The 19,878-nt window shown below is 40.6% G+C and overlaps 1 protein-coding gene across 6 annotated transcripts in view; it reads left to right on the top strand.

Moving 5' to 3' along the window:
- The window catches only part of eps15 (epidermal growth factor receptor pathway substrate 15), a 144,098-nt gene that overhangs the window by 93,017 nt on the left and 31,203 nt on the right, over positions 1–19,878 (top strand). For all 6 annotated transcript variants that reach the window (XM_048539476.2, XM_048539478.2, XM_059647938.1 and 3 more), the window contains exons 14-15: positions 14,982–15,143; positions 16,601–16,798. In XM_048539476.2, the coding sequence (XP_048395433.2) occupies positions 14,982–15,143; positions 16,601–16,798 (360 nt within the window). The remainder of the gene's footprint in view (positions 1–14,981; positions 15,144–16,600; positions 16,799–19,878) is intronic.

Raw genomic sequence — 19,878 nt, 5'->3', positions numbered from 1 at the left:
CTCATAAATATTTCCCTCTGGAAGGACAAGGGCAGTAGCTGCGTGGCAACACTATCACCTGCAAGTTCCTCTCCAAGCCACTCACCATTCTGACTTGCAAGTATATTGCTGTTCCTTTACTGTTGTGAGGTCAAAATCCTGGAGTTCTCTCTCTAAGGGCATTGTGGGTCAACATACAACTCGTGATGATAGCTGTTTAAGAAAGCAGCTCATCATCACCACCTAAATGGCAGCTAGGGATGGGCTATAAATGCTGGCCAGCCAACGATACCTAAGTCCCGCAAGTGAATGATAAAATGCATTAAAATGGGCATTTAAATGAAATCCTGCAAACATTTCAGAACATCACCTCGTTGGTATTTTCACTATTTCAAAAGAAATATCTAATGATGTGGCAGAAAACCAAGATTTCACAAGGATGAGCAAAAAAAACTTCATGTCAAAATTGCTAGTTTCCAGCAATTCTCTGCCAAGCAGCAGCAAAGACATCACATCGACAGCCCAAGGATGAAATGCCCAAGAATTTCAAAATGCCGAGCATTTGAACAGTTGAGAGGAAATGTTCAAAACATAACTAGTGAAAATCAAGGGATGTGAGACTACAGATTCGTAAATTACATACATATTTTTAACACCAGGTGAATGATTTTTGAACTTCTATCTTGCATCTGAATTTTGGTTTGTATTCAGTCCAGTTCAGTTTCACTGAAGTAAATATGCATGAGGGAGATGTAGTGTATTATTGACAACTGTCTACTTCCGTCGCAGCTATCATTGCTCATTGATGTGATGAGGTGGAAAATGGCTGTTTTTGTCCGTAAAGGAACTGTGGAATTTTGGCCTGTCTGCAGAAAGTATCAAAAACCTTGCATTTCTGTAGCTTTTTTCACTACTTCAAGAAATCTCAACGTAGTTTGCAATCAATAAATTAGTTATGGAAGTGTAGCCTTAGAACATACAATAGTACAGTGCAGGAATAGGCTCTTTGGCCTACCACGACTGTGTGCTACTATCAAGTTATTTTAAATTATCTGGTTGAACATGGACCATATCCATGTTTAACGTAGAGAATGTGATGGCCAATTTTTACATGGTGAGGCTCCATGAACGGCAGTGATATAAATGACAAACCAGATCATTTATTTTCGTGTTAATTGAATGATCGGTGTTGACGAGGACAATGGTTGAGCTTTGTTGCTCTTTTTAAAAAATGAAATCCTCCAGTGATATGTGAAAAGAAAAAGATTCTGAAGCAAATGTAGACCCCTTACGGTCAGAAATGGGGGAATTTATAAAGGGGATTAAAGAAATTGTGGAACAATTAAACACAAACGCAGATTTTGTTTCTGTCTTCACAAGAGATTACAGATAATTTCCCAAAAGTCTAAGGGAACTAAGGGTTCAGTGAGAGCAAGCAATTGAAGAAAGTAAATGTTAATTTCTCGAGCACCTTTTTTGTTTTTAAATTAATTAGGTTCAAGGCTGGAAAATGACCAGGGCCTGATAATATGCATTCTAGAGTTCTCAAGGAAATGGCCCTTGCATTAGTGGTCATCTTCCAAAATTCTGTAGAACCCTGGAGCAGTTCCTATTGTCTGGAAGGTAACAAATGTAACCCCATTATTTTAAAAAGGAAGCAAAGAAAAAAAGAGAATTACAGACCAGTAAGTTTAAAATTGATCGTGGGGGAAATACAGCCTTTTAAAGACGTAATAGCCGAACATTAGGAAAGCATTAACAGGATCAGACAGCATTGGCATGGGTAAAGGCAAATCATACTTGAATAAACTGGAATTGTTCACAATATAACTATCTAGTTGATAAAGATGGAGAACCAATGGTTGTGGTGAATTTGGATTTGAAGAAAGCTTTTGATAATATCCCACACGAAGCTAGTGGGAAGAATCAAAGCGCACTGGATTGGTGGTAACGTACTGATATGGATTGTAAACTGGGTGACAGATTGGAAACAGACTGTGGGAACAAATGGGTCTTTTTCTGGGTGACAGGTGGAGATTAGTGGTGTTCTGCACGGATCTGTGCTTTGGCTGTAGCTATTTATGATAAATGTAAATGGCTTGGATGAGGGAACCAAAATAATTTTTCCCATGTTTGCTGGCCAAACCAGATGGAATCGGGTTTTGAGGAAGATGCAGAGAGGATTTGGGGCAATCTAGGCAAGTTGCGTGTGTTCAAACTCCATGGCAGATGCAGTATAATGTGGATAAATGTGAAATTATACACTTTGTGAACAACAGAACAGCAGACTGTTATTTAAATGAATTTATTTTGGGAAATGTGGATGAACAAAAGGATGTGGGTGAGCAATTAGGAAGACAAAAAGTATATTGTCTTTCATTGCAAGAGGATTTGCGTTCAAAATTAGAGATGCATTATTGAAACTATGCAGAGCCTTCGTAAGACAATACCTGCAAGGATTGTATGCAGTTTTGGACTCCCTACCCGAATGAGAACATACTTGCATTCAAAACTGGGTGAAAAGTAGCATATCAATGCAGTACTGGATTTGCAATCGTGTTGGAATTTAAGGATGAGTTAATAATATGTAGTTAAATGTAATGGTTGTCTACCAATATTTAACCACTTGATTTTAGTACTTTTTGTTTATAATAAAAGTCTTAATGTAAAACCTTGTCTAATTCCCTTGCATCAATTCTGAGGAATACAAAATAGTTTTTGAAGTTATTGGTTCTGTTGGAGTTCTAACACTTTGTACAATTGTGCATTGGGTGAACAGCAACAAGGCAACATTGATATGGTGTTCCTGACTCAAATAGCTAATGCCATTAAAGATAACAGACCTACCCTTCGATGAATGAATGAAGCAATGATTTTATTGTCACACACCAAGTCCACCACAATCCAGTGCTGTTTTTAAGTTAGAGGAACAATAAAAAGAAATTGCTTAAATAGAGATAGCAGGAACTGCAGATGCTGGAGAATCTGAGACCACAAGGTGCAGAGCTGGAACGAACACAGCAGGCTAAGCAGCACCAGAGGACCAAGAAGGCCGACGTTTCGGGCCTAGACCCTTCTTCGGAAATATTGGACTTCTGCAAGGTGCTCTGGGCCTCAAGGACTTCCCACTCTTGGCAAACAATGATGTCACCAATGCCCCAGAAACCTTGGCTCCGCTGCTGGCGCCACCATCTCGTTGACACGACTAGGAGTGCCTGTTTTGGGCCTTGTCACCATCGTAGGTGATACCCCGCTACCACATTCAAAACTTCAGGCTCCAGGCCTAGTGCTGACACTGCAGCAGCTGCTGCCGCAGTGACACTGCTGTACCCTCAAAGGTGAAGAAAGGAAAGAAAAAGAAAAACGTTGGAAAGGAGAGACAGGGAAAAAAAGATGACTGCATGAACTGAGGAGCCCAAATACTATCAAGTGTGTCAACAGTGCCGCCTTGAAAAGGTACATCTGTTTTGGTCCTTGGAGGCACTATTGTCTTAACAGATCGGCTTCCCCACTGCAGAAATGTAGTTGCAAGATTTTGAGTATGGGATTCTGTATGATGTTACATTTCCCATTCCAGAACAAACTATTTTTAACTTAGAAGCAGTGAGTCAGAATACCATTCAGAACACTGGAAAATCAAAAACGGTATATATCCAACATTCTTTTGATAAGAAACTAAACATGAGCGCATGGAATACTTTGCCAGTGGTAGCTGTGGAAGCAGTGTCATTAGTGACATTTAAGCGACTGCTGGACATGCACATGGAGAGCAGTGAATTGAGGGGAATGTAGGTTAGGTTATTTTATTTTTGTATTAGGATTATTCCACGGCACAACATCGTGGGCCGAAGGGCCTGTACTGTGCTGTACTTTTCTATGTTCTATGACATCATCAGGAAAATAGTCTTAAATGCGCTTATCAACTTCATGCTTCTTTACAAAATGGTTGAATAATTGGCCTTGAGCCACAAAGCTAACTTTTAATTTTTTTTTGTATTCTTATATGATTTTCACAGAAAATCTGTTATTATCACTTAGAAATTGAACTTTTCCAAAATGATGATTTTCCCAAAGACTAATGAACAGCTTCATTCAATTTTGTCGTTTTTTGGTTTTGCATTTTCCATGCTGTTTTCCAGATAGTGTGCCTCCATGAGATTGTGCCTTGGATGCCCCTTTTCAGGCTAGAAAACAAATTTCACAAATTTCCTGATGACTCTCAGCTATTTGATGTTCATATCAATCTAATGACGCCACTCTGTACTTCTTGCGACACAAGAATCTGTCATGGCTTTTGATGACCATACACCTGAACCTCTGGGGAAAAATGATTTCAAATACAACAGCTTTGTCGTTTTCCAAATCGACACTTAACGTCTTGATTGACATACTTAATAACAAACAGTATTTCTTGAGAACAAAAACAAATTGTTGGAAAAAGACAGCAAGTCTGGCAGCATCGGTGGAGAGAAATCAGAGTTAATGCTTCAGGTCCGGTGACCCTTCTTCAGAAATGGAGTGTTCTGGTACTTTTCTTTAAGATCTGAATAGTAAAACTGTGCTGTCTCCAGTTGAAAGCAAACCCTATCACAGTTTACCAATAGAGAGGGGCACTTTGGTATGTCTCTATAATGCACTTGTTGTGAGGTGCGAGCAGTGAATTTGGAAATATGGTCATAAAAGGGCATTGGAAAATGCAGAATAGGTAAAGGAGTCTGTAGGAAAGATGTTAAACTTGAGTGGGTGCATTGAGTATTCCCAAGGATGTTGCTGGGACTGAAGATTTTGAGCAAGAGGGAAGGGTGGAATAGGCTGGAGTTTTTTTTCCCTGGAGCATCGGACTCAGAGATAACTTTATAGAAGTTTATAGAATCTTGTCACGTATAACTCTGACTCCCTCTCATCCATGTTTTTACCTTTTATATCATCATCCCTTTTTCTGTCTCATGGCTGACAGGGATTGATCTCTCTCATTGTTACTGCTGACCATGGGGATAAATTGGAAGGATTTATAAGTTGATATTCAATCTGTTTGACCACTTTATGAAAACACCCACTACATCAACTGAATTTCAGCATATATATATTTTTCATTTGAATACCATTGCATCTTTTACTGAAGATTTTGAGAGGAATTTCAGGATTTATTGATATTCGCATGATTCATGCTGTGAAGAGAATTTGAGATGGCTGTTGAAAATGCTCACTGTACATTGAGAGCCTCATTTTAGAATACCTAAGTAATTATTCATTCTATGTCCATTAAACAATGTCTCTTTCGCTTTTTGCGGAAGCTTTTTGTCAAAACCTTTTGGAGAGATTCACTTTATTTCTTTAAAGGAGAGTAATCTAGGATCACTTTTAATGATGATACTAGTGTTATTTTGAGCAAAATGTCAAGACATTGAATATAATTTAAATTATATTTCTCATTTGTATGCAACATTTGTTTTTGCTTTTTGTTCGTGCAAGATGAAATAATCAATGTTGGTGGCATCTGCTGCTTCTAGAAATGTGCATTTGAATTGTTGTTCGTTTGTTTTTTGCTTTTGACAGGTTTCTTTTCCTTGTTTCTTCCTTCGTTGAACTGATTCAGATTTGTCAACTAAGTGATGGGTTGGTGGTAATAGAACACTGAGAATTGTAGTACTTGTAATGTTTTGCTTAGAGAGAAGATTCCCACTGTGGTGTGAAATGGTATTTTGGGTGAGAGAAAAATTATGGTTAAGCACAGCAAGGGCATTGGCTCAAAGGTTGAACTGTGTGCTCCAAGTTTGCAGATTGAGCCTGGTCATGTAGATCAGTGGATGAATGGATAGAAGAAATAAGTAATCAAGGTTGAGTCCACTGCCGTGTCTGCCAGTGTGGCATGCTGCAGATATGTCTTTTGTCAGTAGAATACTAGTTGTAGCTGCTGACAATTGATGGAACTGGCACTGTAGATTAATATTGACATTTTGAATATTGTCTTTTTCCACTGTGGACTTCACTTTGACAAGGTCAGTTCTGATGAATTTTGAAATGGAGTGTTGTAGCCCACTCAAGGAAATTTTTGGATACATATATGCAGGCATGACGTTGGTGTCAAAATTGTTTGGATTGTTTCCTTAGTTGTGTATATTTTGGTAAGAGTCTTATCAGAAATATGTCACACCTGCATTTCCACTATGCTTACTTTGGTGAAAGAAGCAAAACAAGTATTCCAGATCTGAATTTTTTAAATTTAATTTTTAAAAAAATATTTAAACAGCTTGCTGCATTGTGGACTTTCTTGGTTATTTGCTGGAAATTCACTGTGCAATGTACAACTCCACAAAGAATCGCCTTAGAAAAAGTCCCTTGTCAAAATTGCTTTACCTTCATAATCTCTTTGAGCTATTATATATTATATTTCGTTGTCCATGCATTGCCATACATTTCTTTATACATCATCAGAATAGATGACTCAATATTTTAAAATATCCTCCTTTAGTGATGATTGTATTAAAAGACTTTCTGATGACTGCACTAAACAATAGCAGTAATGTAAATATTTTGATAACTAAATTAGTATCTTGGTCCTGCTTGCTTAGTTGCAAGACGTGTTAGAATCTCTATGCAAGTAGTTTGCATTAAAGGTGGATTGACATGAAATAATGACTTTCATACAATGCAGGCAAAATGTTTTCATGTGATTTTGAGTCTGTGGAATGATTTATTAAAAGGTTCGCAGTGATTTGTTTGCCTTGAGACATTGATTTAATTAATTTAATTACAATTACTGTAAAATAATTGTACCCAAAGTCCTTATTTTCTGTCTAAAATTGAGGTGCGTAAGTGATCTCATTTTAACTCAATTAGCACTGCTAATTTGTAAGATTTTAGAGCTGAACATAGAGCTGAAGTCTTTGACCTTATCAAATTCATGTCATTTCTCACAGAATGGGATTTTTCACTATTCTCAGATGATAACATAAATTGAATTCAGTTTTACCTAAACTGCAGGGTTAAAGATTCAGTGTCGCCCTGAATTAATGTTACAGCAACAAGTTTAAAAACTTAGAGAATGTTGAAAAATTATGGTCACAACATCTATGGTGTTTTCACCTGTTTCCTTTATAGACAAAAATGGAAGGCATTTTAATCCTATGGGGTTGTTACTCAAGTGACAATTTTTATTAGTTATTTTAGATAATTTTGTGAGTCTCAGTTTCTGATTCAAAATTAGTGCCCTTAGCATGTCTGACATGCTAATCTATTTCTTCAGTGTAATTGCTGATACAATTATTAATATGCATTTCATGATTTTTTTTTTGTTGACCGTGTCACCATTATCAATTTTCAAGGGCTCGTGTTGCCCCTTGACCATTCTATGTTCCCTTGATACAATTGTTTAAAAGCTTTCCTTTCATTTTTCTTGCTGCAGTCCTTTTTAAATGTAGTTCTTGCACTTTTTTTTGTTTCATTTTGATCTTTGCTTTTCTGGCCAAGATCTGTATTGTTTTCTTTTTGCATTTGTGTATGTTTTTCCCCTTGCAAGTTTTTTTTAAACTTTCTTGTCTTCCATCGTTGGCTGTTACTCTTCTGTTTATTATATATAAATCAAAATGTTTATGTAGTGTAGAGGAACGGTTAATAGCTGCTCACATTTAAAAAAAGCATTTAATATGAAAATCAATTTAGTACAACTACAAGAAAACCTTTCTTTTAGTGTCTGCAGCAGATAAGGCTTGGTTTTTTTGCCCCTCCTGCTATTAAAATATGAAGGCTTTGAGGAATATTGCTGAAATGATAGGTACCAGTCAATAAAAAGTTGACTATAATTTGTTTTTCTATTCTGAGTTTCCAAATGCTGCTCATTGGAGTTTTCAAATCTGTATGCTGTTGCACCAACAGCCAGACCCTTTCTCCCTTGGAACTCAAACCCAATTCTGGCTCTGACTACTCCCTGACAAATTGACTCTCTCCTCTGTGAGATCCCAGTTACCTTTCAGCATCTGCCATTTGCTTGAGCGTAAGGTCTCTTTGAAAACTGCTGGAACCAATTCCCAGGTATTGACTGATAGCCAGCTTCTGCTTTCTCTTTGTCCATAAGTTTCTTCTCTGGTGACGAGGCGGCTGCAGAGCCTTTCAATCAGGAACTGGACCTACAGTATAAAAGAAAAACCATGTAAACATCAGCGAGAGCTGTAACGCAATCACCTGAAACCTCTTGCCTAAAAAGGAGTCTGATGAGGTTGTACTTTACTGTAGCAGAAAGCTAAGCTAGAGAGTGACTCATCACAACTCACAGTTGACAGTTAAGGAGACAAATGATGAATGTATGAAGAGGTGTTGAGACATGTTTCTAGGGATTTGGTTCAAAATGAAAATTCACTGCATTGGGGAAAGTAATACTTTCAGGTTTCACTCAACAAGCAATTTGTTGAGTGAGTCCTTTGAAGGATGGGGAGTAATTTTTTTTTCTACTATTGTCTTCTATTTTTGTGCAGCAGAGGAGCTGTTAAGTCAGTAATTCGTGTTATAAAATGTTCAGGTTATCACTATTGTACCTACTGAATCTCTTATTCAGTCTATGGATTTGTCAGTATTATAAGGTTTACTGTAGTGCAAGCTTTGTGAATTACCAATTAATTCATCTGCAGTTTCTAATAAATGAACACTTAAAGACAGTAGCAGGTTATGTGCTATGGTTGCAGAATTTAGGAACTTGTTCAGACCCATCACGGAGTGGTAAGTTATCTGGATGCTTCCAGCAGGTGGTCACATGCTGAGGATAGAATCTACTCATGGTAAAAGCTTCTATAAGTGTGTGAAAAGAAGATTAGCAAGGGAAATTGTATGCCCTTCACAATGAGAAACAGGTGAAGTTATAATGAGGAACAAAGATGTCAGATCAATAAAATATATATTTTGGTTCTGCTTTCACAAAGGAGGACTCAAATAATGTTCCAAAACACATTAGGAAACACTGCATCCAGCGAGAGAGAGGCATTGAAGAAAATCCATATTAGTAGGAAATGATGTTGGGGAAATTCATGGGATTAAAGGCTGATTAATCCCCAGGGCCTGATAATCTGCATTCCTGGACATGGCCCTCAGGCTCTGTTCAGACCGCATTTGGAATATGCAGTTTTGGGTCCCGTATCTAAGGGAAGATGTGTTCCCCTTTAGAGGCGGTCTGGAGGAGATTTACAAGAATGGTCCCAGAGATGAAGGGCTTGTCATATGAGGAATGGTTGACGACTCTGGGTCTGTTCTGAATCGAGTTTAGAAGGATGACGGAGGATCTGATTGAAACTTAGATAATACAGATAGGCTTGTATGGAGTGGATTTGGACAAGATGTTTCCACTAGTAGGACAGACTAGGACCTGAGAGCACAGCCTCGCAGTGAAGGGACAACGCTTTAGAACTGCGATACGCAGGAATTTCTTCAGCCAAAGGGTCGTGACTCTGTGGAACCATGGAACGCTATGGCGGCCAATTCATTGGGTGTCTTTAAGACCAAGATATATACGTTGCTGATCAGATGGAAATGAAGGGTTTCAAAAAAATGGCAGGAGAATGGGGTTGAGAAACACATCAGCCATGATGCAATGGCAGAGCAGACTCACTGGGCCAAATGGCCGCATGCTGCTCCCCTGTCTTACGGTCCAAGACAAGAGGGTAAATTGGCAACCAATGCCTTTTTCAAATAAACTGGCCAAGATTCAAAAAGTCTTCATTCTAAACACACTTCACTGTGCTGGAAATTCTAACCAAGCAGTTAGTAATTTTTTTTACTGCATCTTAAATTTCAATCTCAATTTAAGAATTAAGTGAAAATTGACAAAATGTCAGCAGGTGTTGGCTCCAGGACCACTGCTCATGGACTCGCTCAACACTCCAAACTTCATCTCCACCAGATGCCAGAACTCTCACCCACCATTCTACTCTCCCTGCATCGTTCCTACTGTTAGCACCTATGTGCCCAGCTGCTTGATGTTCTCAAGTCACAGATTGTTCTCGTCACATGTTGCAGCAGACATGGGAGTGAACCAGCCTGTCATGGGAGGTGGCACTTCGCACCCTTTGCTTCCCTTCTATCATGGCTTTTCTCTTGTCTCCATGAGTGAATTTTCATGGATGAACTGGAACATTGAGGCATTCAGAGATAGCAAGAACAGCAGATACTGGTGTCAGAGACAACAGTGTGTAGCTTGAAGAATACAACAGGTCAGGCAGCATCACAAGAAGGATCCTAATGTGGAACGTCAACCTTCCTACTCCTCTGCTGCCTGACCTCATTCAGAGGCACATTTGCTTGTCTCCTGTGTATATTTTGAGCATTGCTGTCAGCAGCACGTTTTTAATGACTGAAAGTTGATGGGCATAATTGGTTGAATTATATTTGTCCTATGTTTTGTGATCTGGACATAGCTGGGCAATTTTGCATATTACCAGATAGCCTATCAAGTATTTTACTTGTACTGGTACAGCTAAACTGTGGGTCTGGCTGAATGACAAAAAAAAACTACAGGAGAATAGAATTGGAGTGAGTAAACAAACAATAGATGGGATTAGTGGAAATATGCATGATAACAACAGAACCAATGCCAACCCCCATTGATCTAAAGAAAATGGCTCACTGGTTCTGACCCAGTTCAGGGCCATGTCTATTGTCAGAAAAATTCCAATGCCTTATTTTATTCGATAATATTATACAACAAGACTTTTTTTTGGAAACAAAGCAAACTTCATTTTATATTTAAATTAATTTAACAAAAGAAGCAGTATTGAATTAACTCAGATAGCAGGAACTGCCGATGCTGGAGAATCTCAGAGAACAAGGTGTAGAGCTGGATGAACACACAGCAGGCCATGGAGCATCAGAAGAACGGTAAAGCTGACATTTCGGCTCTGGACCCTTCGTCAGAAATGGGGGATGGGAAGGGGATTCTGAAATAAACAGGGAGAGAAAGGGAGGCAGATAGAAGATGGATAAAGGAGAAGATAGCTTGGGAGGAGACGGGCAGACCAAGGAGATGGGGATGGAGCCAGTAAAGCTGAGTATAGGTGAGGAGTTAGGGAAGGGGTTGGTCAGCCCAGTGAAGATGGACAGGTCAAGAAGGCGGGGATGAGGCTGGTAGGTGGGAGGTGGGGTTGGGGGTTGAGTTGGGACAAAGGTCAGGGAGGCAGCTGGTTTTGGGATGAGGTCGGGGGCGGCGAGATTTGGAAGCTTGTGAAATCCCCATTGATACCATTTGGCTGCAGGATTCCCAAGCAGGAGACACAGAATGGACATGTCGTTTGAAGAATGGGAGGGGGAGTTGAAATGGCTTGCGACTGGGCGGTGCAGTCGTTTGTTGCAAACCGAACGTAGGTCTTTCACAAAACGGTCTCCAAGCCTCTGCACCTCCCAGTCGTGAACCATCCCAACTCCCCCTCCCATTCCTTGGATGATATGACCATCCTGGGTCTCTTGCAGTGCCACAACGATGCCACCCAAAGGTTGCAGGAACAGCAACTCGTATTTCGCTTGAGAACCCTGCAGTCCCGCGGTATCAATGTAGACTTCACAAGCTTCAAAATCTCCCCATCTCCGACCACATCCCAAAACCAGCCCAGCTCGTCCCTGCCTCCCTGACCTGTCCATCCTTTTCTCCCTCCTATCTGCTCCTCCTACCTACCAGCCTCATCCTCGCCTCCTTGACCTGTCCGTCTTCCCTTGACTGACCTACCCCCATCCTAACTCCCCATTTAGACTCACCTTTACTGGCTCCATCCCCACCTCCTTCATCTGTCCGTCACCTCTCCAACTATCTGCCCCTTTTATCCATCTTCCATCTGCCTCCACCCCTCTCTTTATTTCAGAATCCCCTTCCCCTGCCCCATTTCTGAAGAAGGGTCCAGACCTGAAAGGTCACCTTGCCTGCTCCTCTGATGCTGCTTGGCCTGCTGTGTTCTTCCAGATCTACACCTTGTTATCTCTATTGAATTAATTGTTTGTTTTACAACTGTGCATGTTGTGTGCTCAGGTTTACTTTTTAGTTCCCCAAAAATTTTCATAAAAGATGCATCACTTTTAAAGCTGTTTACTTCTGTAGGAACCCCATGAGGGTGGCACAGTCCTCCGGATAATTCTTTTCCGCTCTGGTTAGACAACTTTCATTTGTCATTGTGAAGAAAAAAAATATCAGAGTTACTGTTTTGGGTATGGTGACCCTTCTTCACCAGACCCGAAACATTAACTCTGATTTTTTTTCTTCACGGATGCTGTCAGACCTGCTGAGCTTTTCCAGCAACTTCTGTTTTTGTTCCTGATTTACAGCATTTGCAGTGCCTTTGGTTTTCACTTGCCATTGCCCGACTATTGATATCTGAGTCTCTTGACTTGAGCACTTTCTCAATACTTTCAAGCTAATCTGTTTGTTGCCTTCTTTTGATGTGAGACTCTGTGGAGGATAACAGTGGATTTTCCCAGTGGCTTCAGACTTAAAAGCTTTTCCACCTTCTCTTGGTTTTCAAAATGCCGATTGAGATTAAGTTTTATCTGGATTCCATACAGTTAATGCAAGTATTTTGCTCTGCTTGCAATGTCAATCTTTTTAACTGTTTTTTGCATGGGGTATCTTCTTTCACTGAGCTGCAAACCATTATTCAAACTGCAACTAATCATCTCAAAAAACACCATGATAATTTGAAACCAGAAAACCCTCCCTATGCACTGCCCATTTCCGCAATCATGTAGTTGCTCTGTGCTCTCCTGAAATCTGACTTTAAATTATCCTTTATGTTAAACTTCTTTTGATGAAGTTTGTGCCATTTTTTTGTTTACAGAATGCTTTTAGGCTAACTTAGTTCTAACTCCAGAAACATCTGTGTGCACTGTCCTTCATTGCAAACATGTCCCCCGCTCTTCAGTTCTATGAGCCTGTTTGCTGTTTTATGATCTTAGCTTTTGACCTGTTAGCCTCTTAAAGTCAATGTGGCCCAAACCTTTTAAGAATAACTAGCTCCAAGTTTGATTTAATTGCATTTATCCCATTTTCTAAGGCTGAGGCTTTAATTCCCCAAAAGCAAAAACTATTCAAAAGCCCATGTTCTATGAACTAAATGTTTGCAACAACCCAAAATTGTTGAACTTAGACGGCCTTGGAGAGACTACACCTGGAATATTGCATGCAGTTTTAGTCTCCTTTTCTGAGGAAAAGTGCTCCTGCTCTCGATGGAGTGCAGCGAATGTTGACAAGGCTCTTCCAAGATGGTGGGTCTGATGTGTGAGGAGAGATTGACTAGGTGGGGATTGTTTTTCTGGAGTACAGATGAATGAGGAAGGATCTCAGAGAGACTAATAAAATTCGAACAGGACTAGACAGAGTAGATGATGGTGGGGTGTCTGGAACCAGGGGCCACAGTATGAGAATTCCGGGTGGATGATTTAGGATGGAGATGAGACATTTCTTCACCCAAAGAGTGGTAAGCCTGTCGAATTCATTTCCCAAAGTCAGTAGGTGATCCCAAAACCTTGAATATTTTCAAGAGGCAGCAAGATAGATCATTTGGGGAGAATAGGATCAAAGATTATGGGGACTAAAGCAGGAATAGGCCAGAGAGTTGGATGATCAGCCAAGATCATGAAGAATGGCGGAGCAGGCTTGAAGGACCAAATGGCTGCCTCCTAATTTTAACTTCTCTGTTTCTATGCAAGTCTGAAATCCTGTAAAGTGCCTAGAAAAGCTTCCACTGACTTGCATTGGAATGATGTTGGAGGCTGAGCGTAGAGTGAAGCTGGGATAAATAAAAACTATTAAAATGATTAATAACAAAAATTGTAAGCAGCAACAAGTTGGAGTCACTCTTGCCCATCTCTCTGATCTTGTTAATAGACAGATTACTGCTGTCAGTGCAACAAAGTAAACTGAAAGAAGCACAAGGAAATAATCATCTTGAAGCAGCAAGTGAAAAGACAAACGCTCCATGTCGTGCATAGTTTGCTGTGTTCCTGTGAAGTACCCTGGAGCATGTTGTTACATTGTTCCTATTTTTACTGATTTGTGGGCTGTGGGCATTGCTGGCTGGCCAGCCTTTCTTGCTCATTCCTAGTTACCCTTGAGAAGGTGGTGGTGAGCTGCCTTCTTGAACCGCTGCAGTCCACCTGCTTTAGATTGACTCTCAATGCCATTTGAGATGGAATTCCAAGATTTTGAACCTGCAACAATGGAGGAACAGTGAGATATTTCCAGTGAGATATGGCTCGGAGGGGAACTTGAATATAATGGTGTTATCATGTATCTGCTGCCCTTGTCCTTATAGATGGAAGTGGTCGTGGGTTTGGAAGGTGCTGTCTGAGGATCATTGATAAATTTCATCAGTGCATCTTGTAGATAGTACTGCTGCTACTGACCATTGGTGATGGAGAGAATGAAAGTTTGCAGTGCCAGTCAAATGAGCTTCTTTGCCCTGGATAGTATGAAGCTTCTTAAGAGTTGTTGGAACTGCGCCCATCCAGGCAAGTGGGGTATTCCTGATTTGTGCCTTTATAGATGATGGATAGGCTCTAGGGAGTCAGGAGGTGAGTTACTGGCCTGAGTATTCCCAGCCTTGGACCTGCTCTTGTAATTACTGTGTTTGTGTGGCAAGTTCACTTGAGTTTCTGACCAGTGGAGAATTCAGTCATGGTAATGCCGTTGAATGTCATGGGGAGGTGGTTTAATTGTCTCTTTGTGGTTATGGTCATAGCCTGGCATTTGTGTGGTATGAACATTACTTCTAATTGTCAGTTCAAGCCTGGATATTGTCCAGATTTTGTTGCATTTGAACATGGTCTGCTTCAGTATCTTAGGAAGTATTTTAGGATCATACATCAAAAGAGAAGGACACCTGGCCCAAAGTTGTACCATACTTTTTGGCTTTCATCAAAATGTTCCAGGTAGTGAAATTAAAATTCTGCTGTGGAGATTGCAATAATAATTTACATCAAATGCACATACTTTTTAGTAATACAATATGTTTTCAAAACAACAAATATTTTGTCTCCAGGACCTCCAAGATGAAGTTGATAAAGAAAGTACAAACCTCCAAAAGTTACAAGAGCAGAGGCAACAAGTGCAAGAAGTGCTCAATGGCTTGGATCAACAAAAAAACCAGTTGGAGGAGGAGCTTAATGACATGCGACGGAAGTGCACCGAAGAGGCTCAGTTGGTAAGTCCTGATTGTTTATGAATATAATAGCATGGATGATTGGTTAATGGATTGATGTACTTGATCGATTCATTCACTTAAGGTTCCATGACTTAAAGCCATATCCCATTTAAATGTCACAATTATTTTCTTATTGCTAAGCAAGTGCAACAGACACTTGACATTTCAAAAGTCCGCTCTTGGAAGTGCAGCTTGAATTTCAGTGCGACACATTATTCCAGTCAGCAATTCCTTGGAACAAAGGCTTTTTACTCTTTGCAATAGCAATGCAAATCAAGACAAGTTCTATGTAAACTTACTATTCTTCCAAAAATACAGTTGAAGTTAGATCAGTTGAAAATTTCAAATCTGAGCACGATAGGACTTTGTTGTTTAAGGGTATTGAGTGGGTAAGAAAAATTACAGCGCAGGTAAATCATCTGATTGGTGAACATGGCTCAAGAGGTTGAAAGGCTGAATCCTACTCCCATGATTGTGTGAATTTAAATCTAAAATCACAGGAATAGAGAAACAAGATTTCAAACTTTGACTGTAAAAAACGAAATGCTTCTTCGTAGCCAACTAATACTCAACTAGTGTAAAGATATCCCTTAGTAGCCTCAAAATTAGGGAGAGCAAAATTAGGCCTGAATTGAGTAGCAACTTCTTCACCCAAAGTGTTGTGAATCTGTGGAATTTCCTGCCCAGTGAAATAGTTGAGGCTTCCTCACTGAATGTTTGTTTTTGAAGCTAAAATAATTTCTTTACTGTTCAAAAAATTAAGGGTTATGGTGAGAGAGTAGGTAAGTGGAGCTGAGGCCACGAAAAGATTAGCCATGATCTCAACGAATGGCAAAGTGGGCTCGAAGGACCAGATGGCCAACTCCTGTTTTTGGTTCTTCCCTTATATTGTTGTTTTAAATAGCCAATAACCCCATTTTTTTAAATTTTGCGGCCTTATTTACAGGAACAAGCCTCCAGCTCTCCCAGCCTCCGACATGAGTGCTATTGCCCATTTTGCTGAGTCACAGGTTGAAAGTTGTTTTCCTCAGTCTTCTGAGAATCCCAAACCAACTTCTGGTGGCAAGGCCCACAGCACGAATAATTTCTTGCAACCTTGCTAAATTGAATCTTCCCAAGACTTGAATTTTTGCAGGTTTATTCTATCTAAGCAGAAGTCAGGCTTTCACCAGCATTCTGGCGAGTAACTAGTAAAGAACCTACCTTTCCTTGCTCCTGTGTCTGCCCTGGAAAGCTGGTATTCAGTCATTGCAAGTTAAAGGTTGGTCTGCATGCTACTACAGTGTCATGTTTGTACCTATGGAGAATAGAACAGCAAGACAACTTAAGAGTGAATAAGGGGAACGGAGAAATTGAGACTATCAGCGTAACACAGTGCTCATTTTTTTAAAAAAAGCCAAAACAAAGCAAACATGTTTATATTTGTGGTATATTCACATTATTTGCTCTGGTTCCAGATCTCATCACTAAAGATGGAAATTTCAGCTCAGGAAACCCATATATTATCTTGTGAGGAGGAGCTTATCAAAGCAAAGGAGGAGCTGAACCGACTTCACCAGGAGACAACAGAACTGCAAGAGCGTATGGAGGCCAGCCAAACACAATTGGAGCCCATGCAGCAGTCTCTTCAGATATCTCGCCATGAGATTAGTCAGGTAAGTGGATCCTAGTTTGTCAACATTATTTTAGATTATTTTATCGCATCTGAGTTTCTTCGGTTATTTTGAAGTGTACTTTGCTGCAATGTCAGAAATACCGGCAAAAGTAGTGTACCATGAAAATTTGATCTTGTGCAATATGTTTTAGTTTATGCTTTGTTGTTTTATTTATACAAGCCACCTTAAGAAACATAGTGATCTTTTATGAATTGGTAGTGACCTGTACAAGGTTTTGTGGCACTGAGGGAGCATCCCTGCCTTTGGTATTTGATGAGCAAGGAAAGCGTATTCACAGCATGGCTAAGCAGGTTGAGGACCAATTTGTAAATATTGCCAACACAAGCCAATGGCAGTTGGAAAGAGAGAGCTATGTCTGGACAGCAATGTGATGGAAAATAGAATTGGAGCCTCTACTATTACTGTGTGTAACTCCAAGCTACCACGTGTTGTCACAGCAACCTGGACTCTTTGGAGGCCCAGTAGCTACATGACAGGCTCGGACGACATTGATCCCTGTTCCAGCTGGGTTGGATTTAGGACCTGCAGTTGTGCCATGCCAGTAAACAATGTCAGGCTACTTTGGTTCAGACTTGTCTTTGGGCAGAGATCTTCAGAAGAGGTAGCCTTCCCTTCATCGGAATTGCTGCGTTAACTTATTGCATTACACGTTTTCTCTGGTTCACTGTCACTGACCAGTCCGATAATAGATCTTCACTGATGGGATGTGCAACTTTCTTAGGATAACAAAGTTAAGGTGTGGAAGTCTTCCTTATACTTCAGATGTAGATGTTGCTGTCAAGGATGGCACTTATTGCCAAAACTGGTTGTCCTGAAAGATGGGATGATGGACCTTCTTGAAAAGTTACAGATTGTCGTAAAAATTGAATATACCGGAGTAAAAATTCAAATTATAGGACTTCCACAGTGAGATTAGAACTCATATTTTCAGGTTAATTTGCCCAAGCCCCTCATTCAAGTCACTCAGCCTGACTGCTATGGCATTGTACATCTTTCTTCCATTCGTGACTGGAGTATATCACATGCTGTCTTGTAATTCACCTCTTGTAGAAAAGCAAACTTAGTGTACAGTCTGTCAAATGGTCTCTAAATTCACTAGTTGATTTTAAACAATGCGTGTAACAGCAATAAAACAACAAATCTTATGTGTTGCTACTGTTTTGATAGATGACATAAGAATGATGCTACCCTTATTTCCTTTACATTGAAGTTAAAATGCAAACTTTATTTCTTATTCCGTTACCTGTGAAGCCATTTCACTGTTGAATTAGCTTCCCTGGTGGTGGGCAAATTCTAAATATGCAGATTTTTTAGGACGGCCAAAGATGAGAACTGACTTGATTGACATGAAACCAACTTGGGTAAACATAGAATATTATTCAAAGATATAGTTCAAGGCAAAAAGCTAACTGTGTATCCTAATTAAATTGACAGCCATTCAGGATTTGCTAATTACCTGGATGTTTCCCTGTCCAGATAAATTTGTTGTTTTTGATATAATGCAGAGATTTCCCATAACCTAACTGTGTGTGGCTTGAATTTTATAATCCCAGCTGATACTGGACAAGTCAGATCCCAGCCAGAAATTTGGCTTTTGGATTATTTAATGAGCTGGTTTTTCCCTGAAACACAAGACATTGCAGCAGGTTTGACAATGGCTTTGACAATGAAACAGAAGCTAATTATGGAAAGAGAAAGCAGATAAAATAGCTTAAGCAAACCTATTTACATACTAGACATTCTCAAAAAAATTTGGAATGGACACTAAAAGACTTTCACATTGTTCTCAACTCCATCACTTTATGGTAGTCAAGCACCGAAGCAAGTTCACTTCTCTATTACATCTTTAGATTTAACTTGACAGTTTCTTTCAGTCTCAATCTTGAGAGTTTGGTAGCTTCTTCTTTTGATGAGTCATACAACTGAGCTTCGACTCTGTGATAATGGGAACTGCAGATGCTGGAGAATCCAAGATAATAAAATGTGAGACTGGATGAACACAGCAGACCCAGCAGCATCTCAGGAGCACAAAAGCTGACGTTTCGGGCCTAGACCCTTCATCAGAGAGAGGGATGGGGTGAGGGTTCTGGAATAAATAGGGAGAGAGGGGGAGGCGGACCGAAGATGGAGAGAAAAGAAGATAGGTGGAGAGGAGAGTATAGGTGGGGAAGTAGGGAGGGGATAGGTCAGTCCAGGGAAGATGGACAGGTCAAGGAGGTGGGATGAGGTTAGTAGGTAGGAGAAGGAGGTGCGGCTTGGGGTGGGAGCAAGGGATGGGTGAGAGGAAGAACAGGTTAGGGAGGCAGAGACCGGTTGGACTGGTGTTGGGATGCAGTGGGTGGAGGGGAAGAGCTGGGCTGGTTTTGGGGATGCGGTGGGGGAAGGGGAGATTTTGAAGCTGGTGAAGTCCACATTGATACCATTGGGCTGCAGGGTTCTCAAGCAGAATATGAGTTGCTGTTCCTGCAACCTTTGGGTGGCATCATTGTGGCACTGCAGGAGGCCCATGATGGACATGTCATCTAAAGAATGGGAGGGAGAGTGGAAATGGTTTGCGATTGGGAGGTGTAGTTGTTTATTGCGAACCGAGCGGAGGTGTTCTGCAAAGCGGTCCCCAAGCCTCCGGTTGGTTTCCCCAATGTAGAGGAAGCCACACCGGGTACAGTGGATGCAGTATACCACATTGGCAGATGTACAGGTGAACCTCTGCTTAATATGGAAAGCCTTGGGGCCTGGGATAGGGGTGAGGGAGGAGGTGTGGGGGCAAGTGTAGCATTTCCTGCGATTGCAGGGGAAGGTGCCGGGTGTGGTGGGGTTGGAAGGCAGTGTGGAGTGAACAAGGGAGTCACGGAGAGAGTGGTCTCTCCGGAAAGCAGACAGGGGTGGGGATGGAAAAATGTCTTGGGTGGTGGGGCCGGATTGTAGATGGCGGAAGTGTTGGAGGATGATGCGTTGTATCCGGAGGTTGGTGAGGTGGTGTGTGAGAATGAGGGGGATCCTCTTTGGGCGGTTGTGGTGGGGGCAGGGTGTGAGGGATGTGTTGCGGGAAATGCGGGAGA

Source organism: Stegostoma tigrinum, chromosome 8, assembly GCF_030684315.1.
Source record: "Stegostoma tigrinum isolate sSteTig4 chromosome 8, sSteTig4.hap1, whole genome shotgun sequence".
Lineage (NCBI taxonomy): Eukaryota > Metazoa > Chordata > Chondrichthyes > Orectolobiformes > Stegostomatidae > Stegostoma > Stegostoma tigrinum.
Note: the sequence above shows the minus strand (reverse complement) of the source record. Positions and strands in the feature narration are given on the sequence as shown.